The following is an 11326-nucleotide window of genomic DNA, read 5'->3' on the forward strand; positions in this document are numbered from 1 at the left end:
CCCAGCGATGAACAGGAGTCTGAGGAGTCTTATCAGGAAAGCACTTACAACCTCCCCTCCCCTACACGTCAGACCACTGTATCGCACCTTTCCCTCCTAGTCACTTTACCCACCTGAATGGGTTTTTTGGTTTTTGTTTTTTTTTTTTTTTTTTTTTTTTTTTTTTTTTTTTTTTTTTTTTTTTGTACCAAAGTTGATCTTAATGCGTAACCCTTTTCCTCAGGCAACCTTTTTTTTTTTTTTTCAAAGTAAATCTAATATTTAATACTCAGCTTTACCTGCCTTCCTTGCCTTCCACTCCTAATATCACTAACTAAAATTCAAGCATATGCCACACTCTTCTTGGTTTTATTACCCTGCAATAGTTACTGAAGTCGGAGCCCCTGCCATTAGCAATTGGCTAGACACTTGCATAGGAGAAATATCAAACAGCTGCGGTTGCTCTCCCATTTAAGGACCTGCTCTGGAAGCAATGTACAGCTTACTCCAAGCACCCAGAGCTCCTTCCTAGTCTGAGCAATTATGTTCTGAATTACAACATCAACCCTACCACATCCAAGCCCATTCTGAACATTACAAATACTTTGACTGAAAGAATATAACTGATAATAATAATCATAACAATAATAATAAAGCAAGGGGCTGGAGAGATGGCTCAGTAGATAAGAGTATATACTGCTCTTGCAGGGGACCTGACGTAGGTTTCCAACACCTGTGTCAGATTGCTCACAGCGCCTGTTACTCCAGCTCCCAGGGAATCTGAAGCCTCTGGCCTCCACAGGTACTATACACACACACACACACACACACACACTTAAAAATAAGTCTTTAAAAAATAGGCATAAGCCGATCAAAGAAATAAGATCAGATACATACATCTTAAGGCATTAACATAAGAACTATGAAAAATCAAAACAACAAAATGTATCAACCCTACAGCAATGACATCTAGTGAGAATGAGTTGAATGAAATACCCAAGAGTGAGAACACAAGAACCTCTGTGCCTCCCACAGCAGTGCACAGCCCTAGATGTGTCACGGTGCCCAGGAGGTTCCAAGAACCATTGTGTCATATCTGAACCTTGACTTTGTCAAGTAGCTCTTTATCCATTTCCTTTCTAGAACTCCCATTACAACTTAAAACTGATAATGGCCCTGCATAACTAGCAAATGATTTAAGGAAGTTTGCAATTTATGTAATATTAATTTTACTAAAATCCCTTACAATCTACAGGCTATTGCAGAATGACACCCACCATCAGATACTTAAATGGCAAATTTTAAAAAGAGAAAAACGGGGGCTGGAGAGATGGCTCCAAGGTTAAGAGCACTGACTACTCTTCCAGAGGTTCTGAGTCCAATTCCCAGAAACCACATGAGAGCTCACAACCCATCTGTGATGAGATCTGGCACTCTCTTCTGGCCTACAGGGATACATGCAGACAGAATACTGTGTACATAATAAATAAATAAATAAATGTTTAAGAAAATAAAATAAAAAGAAGATATATACAGCTACCTAAATCCCCACAAACTATGATACACATAGCTATGCTAACTTTAAATTTTTTCACTTTAAAGGATAATGCCTTTTGTGCTGCCAAAAAACATTTTGCCCTAAAGGAGACACAGCCTAAAAGTATATATTAACTGGAAAGATCTAAAAACTGATCAATGGAAAAGGCCCAATGTTGTTCTAACATCAAAGCAAGGTTATGCTTGTGTCTTTCTAGAAAATGAATCAGGTGCTAGATGTCTCCCACTCCAAAGAATCTGACCAGGACAGCATCCCAGAGACCACCAGTCAAATAGAACATTTAAAAATAAACAGCAAACCCAAGAGGCAGAATAAGGCAATGGCTAAAGTAGACAATGAGAACACAATGCTACTGACCCCAAAATGATGCTGCATGTTTACTGACTATATTACATGTTAATTCTCAGCTTGTCAGTGCAGAATCCAAACACCTTTTGTCAGGGAGAATAAAAGGCTATAATAGGAGACAATGTGATGTTGTTTTCTCATCCTAAGGATTGTTTTTAGGCTTTTTTTTTTTTTTTTTTTTATTGCTAGTTCCAGGAATGATTACTGGAATACAAAGAGAGGTCTTAAATATGGCCTGTGTGATTAGTAAAACTACTACTGCTGCTGCAGCAAAAAAAATATGAGTAGAAATTAATCAAGAGATGGGTGAACTGAGGAGCTCAGTTTTACAAACTAGAACTACTTTAAGCTATTTGTTGCTCAAGCAAATCTTGGACGTCATCGATTCCCTTGCATGTGTTGCTTTAGTATGTTAGATTTCTATCATACTATAGTCAAATTAATGATCTACATAGAAGACAAACAAAATCTCTCAAGTGCCCTGTGCATGGCCATTTAGTGAGGTGGTTTCCCCCTTTCCTAGGTCTCTGTTCTCATAATTCCGTTATGCTTGCCTATACTAGTTAGAAAAGTGATGCAGCCAATGCAGTCCACCTTGGCCTCTACTACAGCAACTTCTCTCTTTAAAAAATAGAAAGGGGGTGTGGGAGGCATGAAGGTCATTGTGCTCACAGATAAGCACTAGGGAAACCAGGAATGTTAAACATACTGGGTTATTCCTTCAAAAGAAAGGGACATTTAACTTGTTATCAGCACAGAAGGCTGAGAGAGGATCATATAAGTATGTTTAAACACAGAAGCAAACAGCTGGATGAAATATGAAAGATAATGGGAGATATGAAAGGAACACAACAGACATAGTAATACTGAAGAAAAACAAATTTGAAATCTGGAAGTAGAAAACAGAATAGATCATACTAAAGACTATGGAAATTATCAGCAAGAATGGTGGTGGAGGACAGAGTATCTAAGCATCTAAACTTGAAGACAAGATAGAGAAGCTGGAACAATCCAACAAGGACAAAGATAAAATAGTAAGAAGGCTTCAATGGGAATTCCAAGATACACATGACACTCTCAAAAGGCCAAACTTACTGGATTATAGATACAGAAAAAGAGAAAAGAATCTCATTCTAAAAGAATCAAACAGAAAATTTCCCAGATTTAGGGAAAGAGTTGCCAGTCCAGATACACAAGGCATTTAGGACACCAACCAGGCAGGTTGGAAAAGATTTCTCTTGTATTATAATTAAAATACTAGGGACTAGAGAGATAGCTCAGCATGTCAGCAGTCCCTACTCTTCTACAGGAGCCAAGTTTGTTTCCCAGAACCCAACCAAAGTGGCTCTCCACTGTCTTTAACCTTGGTGGTAGGAGGGGGGATTCAATGCCCTCTCAGACACCTGCACACTTGTCATACACCCACACAGACACGTGGGCAGACACAAAAACAAAATAAATCTGAAAGAAATTAAAACACTAAATATACAGAACAAAGTATATTGAATCTTTAGATTTATGTGTTTACTTTGGAGAACTCAGGAATGAGGGTTCTTAATGGGTGAGGGATTAATAGAATACATAGAATAGAAAATAGAGAGGGAGAAATACTGGAGGTTAAGCGCTTAGGCAGTGATGGGGGTAGAGGTACAGGGTGAGGAAGGGGTGGGGAGTTTGTTAACTAAAACCAAGGATGTAAGGAAAGCATATATCTCACTGGTACCCGAAAGAGACTGTTTCCCCCAGAAGATGTGCGTTATTAAACAGACTCAGTTACAGGCATAGGATAGGGGCCAGGAAGGTAAACAGACTCAGTTCCAGGCATAGGATCGGGGCCAGGAAGGCCCCAGAGAGTCACAAAACAACACACGTTATTGCTATCCCTCTTGGCTACTGACAAAACAGGACAGTAAGACCTTGTGGCTTAAAACAGAATATATTTTGGTTGCAGGAACTGACCTAAAAGCTGCTCCCTGCTGGCTAGTTTGCATGGTGCCAGAGGATACTGAGTGAGCTGCAGGGGAAGAGAAGTCATCAGTGTTATTACCTAGTGATGAACCCTGCATGCTACAATACCAACTTGCCCGCCAAGATATACAGTAACAACACAATGGTTATGGGGGGGGGGGCCTAATAAACTGCTTTTGGATTGGAGATGACACCTGTTCCATAGGAAAGATTTCGTGCCTGGTACTGTAAACTTGAGGAACCTACTACGGTTATCTTGCTAAAGTCATCTAAATATTGTTATGTTCAGTGACATAGATTAGTGCTGGATTCTAATCACAAATTCTCAAGTGTGAGACTATGAGAAAGTAGGCTATGAAAAGGCTATGAACTCGTCTGGAAGGAAAAGGGGGACTCAGGAGAAGCCGGGATGGCTTCTGATAATGATACTGCACAGCCCTGGGCAATTTCTTAGCTTCCTGAAACCTCTTCTTGTCGGTTTTTGCTTGTCATCCCTAAGTGGACTGACAAATTAGGCCTTGCCTCCACCTGCCTGCCTAAGCCTAAAAGCACACCTCTCGGTGAGGTCACTGGCAGTGGTGGTGTGGAGCCTTTGACCACGCGAGGGCGGCATTCTCCTCCCTCCCGGGCAGCTCTCGAGCCTTTCTGCAAACCCCGAGTCCAACCCAAACAGCAGAGCGCCGGTGTGGCCCTTTCACTTTCATTTCGACTTGCTGTGCCCGACTGCTACCAGGTTGCATTTAGAAAGCAGTGTCGCAGGAGTCCGCGGACTGCCAAGGCTGAGCCGTTCTCGCGATGTCACAACCGGAAGTGGGTGGCGGCATGAACCCGGACTTCTCGCGAGATACCGGCGGGAAGTGGGTGGCGGCCCGGCCGGAGCCGATCGCATCACTGCTCGGCTGTCGCTTGCTCGGAGCGGTTGTAGACGTTGCCTCCGGCGCAGTTCTCTGAGGCCTCGCCTCGCCTCGCCGCGGCCTTCCCTGCCTGCCCCGGGCTCGCGCGCTCGGCCTCTCGCTGCACGGCGGTGCCCGTCGCCCAGCCCCCGGAGCCGCCAACCCGGTGCTCGGTCGATCCGCCGTTAGGCCGCGCCCCAGGCCCAGTCTGTGGCGACGCCGGCAGGTGATGCCAAATACAGCCATGAAGAAAAAGGTGCTGCTGATGGGAAAGAGCGGGTCGGGGAAGACCAGCATGAGGTCGATCATCTTTGCGAATTATATCGCACGCGACACCAGGCGCCTGGGTGCCACCATCGACGTGGAGCACTCCCACGTTCGATTCCTGGGGAACCTGGTGCTGAACCTGTGGGACTGTGGCGGCCAGGACACCTTTATGGAAAATTACTTCACCAGCCAGCGGGACAACATCTTCCGTAATGTGGAGGTTCTCATCTACGTGTTTGACGTAGAGAGCCGCGAACTGGAAAAAGACATGCATTACTACCAGTCGTGTCTGGAAGCCATCCTCCAGAACTCACCTGATGCCAAAATCTTCTGCCTAGTGCACAAAATGGATCTGGTTCAGGAAGATCAACGTGACCTGATTTTTAAAGAGCGGGAGGAAGACCTGAGGCGTTTGTCTCGCCCGCTGGAGTGCGCCTGCTTTCGAACGTCCATCTGGGATGAGACGCTCTACAAAGCCTGGTCCAGCATCGTCTACCAGCTGATCCCCAACGTTCAACAGCTGGAGATGAACCTAAGGAATTTTGCCCAGATTATTGAGGCTGACGAAGTTCTGCTGTTCGAGAGAGCGACGTTCTTGGTGATTTCCCACTACCAGTGCAAAGAGCAGCGTGATGTGCACCGCTTTGAGAAGATCAGCAACATCATCAAGCAGTTCAAGCTAAGCTGCAGTAAATTGGCCGCTTCTTTCCAGAGCATGGAAGTGAGGAATTCTAACTTCGCCGCCTTCATCGACATCTTCACATCAAACACGTATGTGATGGTGGTCATGTCAGATCCATCCATCCCTTCTGCAGCTACTCTGATCAACATCCGTAATGCCAGGAAACACTTTGAGAAGCTAGAGAGAGTAGATGGCCCCAAGCACAGCCTCCTCATGCGCTAATGCCAAATGCTCTTTAGTAAAATGCCGAGTTACCTTTTTTTTTTCTCTTTCTCCCCTTTGCATCCCTTGTTTTTGATATTCATAATGTCGTGTGCTTAAAAGTGAGCTTTGAAATGTGTGCTTATACTATCCCATCTCTTCCCTAGTGTTAGCACTGGACGCTATGTACTCAGCTACCCAGTAGAGCTTCAGGATGGCCTTTATGCAAAGTTGGTGTGGTGTAACACTAAAGTAGGTGGTTTGTGTGTGTGTTCTGGTTACCTGGTTATAATAGATAAGAATATTAAAGCAGTTACCTTCTGTATTATCAGATCACAAAGGTGGAATGTTACTATTTTATCAGCAAGATATTAAAATGTATTTCTAAGTCCTCGGTTCCAATCATGAATAAACATTTATTATTAGCAATTTAAAGTACGTTGTTTGAAATAATTTGAAGGTGCTTAATAGTAAAGATTCTGTTTATCCAGTGCTTGTTGTTTGCTAGTTGGGCCTCCATCCCTCTGGCTGTGCTTCAGAGCAGCTGTAGCAGTGGTTCAGACTCGGGACTGAAGCGGTGACTCAGTGGATAAGAGCACTGTCTGGTTCTTCAGAATACCTGGTTAAATTCCCATGATTCCGAGCACCCACAAGGCAGTTCACTGCCATCAAACACTGTCCTCTGGCCTCTGCAAGCACCAGGCATGAGACAGCCACACATGTAAAAATTTTTAATTAAACACTGAATTCAAGGGCTGGATATTTATATGATGTAGCTCCGCTGGTAGCCTAGCAAAGCACAAGAGCCCGAGTATAGACAGCAGCAGCACGTAAAAATGGGGATAGTGATGCATGCCTGGAATCCCTGGTGGAAGGCAGGATTGGGAGTTCAAGGTCATCATAAAGTTTGAGACTAGCCAGAGAGAACATGAGACTCCTGACCCAAGAAGTTCTTAGGCTAAGGATGTAATAGCTCAATAGCAGAGTACTTGTCTAGCACAGGTGAAGCCCTGGGTTCAAATTCCAACTCTGGTCCTTTACTTTGAAGTTGGGCAAGACATTTGATTTCACTTTGCAGCAGCTGCTCCCTTGCTTGTGGGCCCAACAATACCATGACAGAACTGCCAAGAAGTTTAACACAGCATCCAGAATAGTGCACCTGGTTAGCTCTGAGCCAGTCCTCTAATTACTGCATGTAACATCTGGCTAGGTTCAAACCCTTTACATGCCAGGTATTAAGTACTTGACACACATGTATTTTAATTTACCCTCACAACCTGAGAGATGGTTACTTCATCATTAATACATGAAGAAACTGGTATGACCTTACTAAGGTGGAACCTTTTGTCCTTCCCATTATACCACCTACCACCATTGACAGAAAAGTTTTTCTTAAAAATTAAAACAGCTTTTGCTAGGCAGTGGCTCATTCCCTGTAATCCCAGTATTCAAGAGGCTAAGTCAAGATTATTGATCACCATAAATTTAAACATAGCCTGGGTAAGGTCTTGCCTCAAATTAAAAAAAAAAAAAAAAACCACTTAACACTCCTATCATTTTAGGTATAGATTATCCCTTTGTGTAATTTCAAATTTACAAACTAAAGAAAGCAAGGCTCCAGAACCAGTATTTTGCCATTTGTATTTATCTGGGAATTGCATGATACTGATCAGATATATAGGTTCCTTACTTTGTGGGGAAGGGTTCTGAGGTTCCTCGTGTGCACCGGCCATACGGTATGGTAAAAATACAGATACAAACTTCCCCATTCCAGTTCTAGTACTAGCTTAATGGCTGTGTTGAGTAGTTTTTTAGAACAGAGACTTCTGATCAAGTGAGGCATTGCATGTAAAGTGATAATGCTTTAAAATTTCTACACCTTTTTACATTATTTACTGAACACTGTCAGAAGGTGTGATGACAGGTTCCCTACCCATGAAAAAAGCAAGAAGCTAATAAGTCTATGGTGTAAACTGGGCATGGTGTCACAACCTTGTAATCCCAGCTCTTAGAAGCAGGTAGAAAGACCAATCACTTAGACCACCCTAGTCTACACAGGGAGTTCCAGGTCAGCCAGGGCTACATAGCAAGACCTTGTGTCAAATAAAATAGAATATAACCTGTTGTAGTAAATCTGAATTCTAGGGACTAAAATGCCAGTAACAAAATACTCTTACTTGTATCACTGAGCCCTTAAAATTATTTTAGTTAAGTTGTACTTTTATATGTGGTTAATTCAGTTATTTGTTGAAGGCATAATTCTTTTTGAAATACAGAGAATTCCAGATGGGTGGTAAAACACTGAATATTTATTCTAGACAGTAGGATGTAGAACACACTTATAAACAGTCCCTAGTATGAATAGACATTTTCCACTTAAGGGTATAGACGGGTCAGCTCTCAGCACATAAAGAAAAAAGTGATTTTCAGAGCAGCTGGGCATCTGAATTTTCACAGTCTTCACACATTAAACAAAAGGTCTTGACCACATTTTGTTTAAGTGCACTAGGGAAAAAATAATATAGGTCTCAGGAATTCCTGTTTATACTTTAGATAAAACTGATGTCATACCTTATAGCTAAGAAAAGTAAAGGTTTCAAAATGCCTGTTTAGTATATTTAGTTCAGCTTAATCCCTGTCCTCCAAATGTTCTTTAACTTCTCAAACTCTTCTTTAACCCCACTTGGTAACATTTTTCATGCTCAGCAACACTGCCTGCTTATCCTCTTTAAACATTTAATTTTCAGGGACTGAGTGCATCCTTAGCACTCAGGTTTGAGCCTACCCCCACAGTAATAATGGGGACATACTTCCACCTCAAGTTTTACTTCATATAGAAGTCTGTTTGCACAGCTTTTTAATCTTTGTGAAGAAAACAAGGCACACTTTATATAACCAAAGGAAAAAACTACTTATTTACCCCTTCTTTTATTCTGTCATGTAGGCACCCAAAATCCCAATATTTAAGTATGTGCACCAATGAAGTGTCGCCCTTGGCATAAGTGTGTTTGTATGCACATGCATACCCCAAAGACATCTACATAGGTAAGATAGGTATCTAAGTTTGTATACAGCTGCTGTGATCAGAGATCACATACAATTTGGGGGAAGGTACCTAATGAAGACACTAAGTGAAAGTTAGGCAAACATCTGTAGTTCCAGCACTTGGGAGGCTGAAGCACAACGCTTGCTGTGAGCTGAGGACATCCTGAACAAAATAGCAAAATCCTCTCTTCCTCTCTCACACAAACAGCAAAGCATAAACACTGTACATCAGAAAGGACATTAAAGGCCATGATCTACGGAGAACAGATTGAGACTTCAAGGTGGAAAATGTGGTTTGTTCTGAGCTTTGTTCTCCAGACGGGTCTCACTGTGCAGCCCTGGCTATTCTGGAACTCACTGTGTAGACCTGACTCAGACATGCAACTGCCTCTGCCAGATGAGTACTGGGATTAGAGGTGGTTTGGTTTGGTTTGGTTTGGTTTAGTTTACTTTTGGTTTATGGAAACAGGGTTTCTCTGTGTAGCACTGGCTGTCCTGAAACTCACTCTGTAGACCAGGCTGGCCTTGAACTCAGAGATCCAACTGTCTGTACCACCCAAGTGCTGGTATTAAAGGTATGCACCACCATGCCCAGCTTAAAGGAGTTTATTAAAGGATTTAAGTGCTGGTCTGAGCTTAAAAAGGAAATATAACTGGATAGAGATGCCTCCATGGTTTAAGAGTATTGGCTGTTCATTCTGAGCATCCAGGTTCAAGTCCCAGCACCTACATGGAAGCTAACAACACTAACTTGTAACTCAAGTCCCAGGGAATCTGGCTCCCTCTGCAGGCCTCCGTGGAGACTAGGCACTGAAGTGATAAGACATCCTGGCAAATATCCACACACTTGAAAACAAAATTTAAAAAATAACTCTAACTGGTATGATTAAAGGTTATTAAAAAAATGTTCAAGTCAAAATAATTAAAGAGCTGTGATGAGCTAGGTAAGTACTCTAAAAGATCCCAGGGGAAGGAAGAAAGAGGATTCTAAGTAGGAGAGCCGTCTTTAAATTAAAACCCTATTCTAAAATTACAATGAACCATCAATGGGCTTCTAAGCAAGGACATGATCAAAGTAATTCTTTGTCGTCAAAGGGAACTTCAGGAAATAAGGAATGGGAAGGGGCCAAAAAACATTAAGTTATTTTGGAGAAATTACATTTTGAGATTTTGTTTAAGGTACTGAAACAATAAAATATGTTAGGAACACTCAGCAGACCATAGGTAAATTTCAGTGACTCTTGTAATGAAGGGCTCCTAGAGCAATATCCATTCCATAGCATATCACTTCTTAAAGGTACCTGGGGGCTAATATGAATCACAACCTCTTAGCAGCAGCTGATGAGCTTGAAGAGACTAGCCCACTCATCATGTGGCTCTGGCAGGCCTCGCCCTTCTCTCCCATTCCCTCTGCCTTTGCTAAAAAAGTTAATTATATTCCTAAAGCTAGCCAGCAAGGTCTTTCCTAATTTCGCTACTTCCTCCTCCTGAGGCTGCCTACCAAGGTCCAGCTATCAAAGTATTAAATCTAGCAATGAGAAGCCCCCTTTAGTTCACCAAATTAACATGCCCAATTAAAATTAAACACTAATCCTAACACAGGGTCCCCCCTCCCTATAACTTTTTAAACCACCATCTGCTTGTATGCCACGTCAAGAGGCAATCCTTTGTCCCTCTGGAATAAAGCCTCCTTCCCCCTTTTACCCTACCTCCTTTAGCACCATATCCTAGCCCATTCTAACAGACCTCCCCTTTTCCTCCTCTTAAAAATTACACCTGCAAGGTCATTCATTTGCTGCTGTTTTTCTGAGTCAGAAAGCAGCCACTTTGACTTTTCTTCCCCACTTAATATCTCTCTGTAAACACAGATGTTTGGGTGTGTTTTGTGGCTAATCCAGGATCTGGGAGGAAGCCCCACCATTTGGGGGATCTCCTTCGTAACTTGTAAATTCCCAGGGAAGCATACCTGAGATGAGGGTTCTAGGCCCTCTCATAGACAAGCATTTTTAAAAGGCATCTCAGATGATCCTAAACACTTGGTCCCTGCATTCCACTCCAGCCTTCTAATCTCCATAGTTCAATACCCAAAGGCTAGACACACCTGCTATCTCAATTATGAAGGTTAAATAAACATGCATATTAAACACTCAGCTTTGGCTGTATGTGACAGATGCTTGTCTGAAGTCGCTCCCCTTACCCTACAGAATGTAGATACTAGGCTGTCTGTAAAACAGACAACAGAATGGTTGCCCAGTAGACCAGACAGTCCCTGCTTTGCTGTGTTAGTGAAACCTACCCTCTTTCTATCCACTGCCACGAAGAAGCTTTTACATGGTCTTCTAACAGTCAGCCTACCTACTTCCAGTACTCTTTCCTCCAACCTTT

General features: G+C 42.5%; 1 protein-coding gene across 1 annotated transcript; it reads left to right on the plus strand.

Annotated features, from left to right (window-relative positions):
- Positions 1–4756: 4756 nt before the first annotated feature.
- On the plus strand, positions 4757–6331 carry Rraga (Ras related GTP binding A). Its single transcript, XM_051188142.1, has one exon. The coding sequence runs from the start codon at positions 4976–4978 to the stop codon at positions 5915–5917; it is 942 nt and encodes a 313-aa protein (XP_051044099.1). The 5' UTR covers positions 4757–4975; the 3' UTR covers positions 5918–6331.
- Positions 6332–11326: the final 4995 nt, after the last annotated feature.

The sequence above is a fragment of the Phodopus roborovskii genome, unplaced genomic scaffold, assembly GCF_943737965.1.
Source record: "Phodopus roborovskii unplaced genomic scaffold, PHOROB, whole genome shotgun sequence".
In the NCBI taxonomy this organism is placed as follows: domain Eukaryota; kingdom Metazoa; phylum Chordata; class Mammalia; order Rodentia; family Cricetidae; genus Phodopus; species Phodopus roborovskii.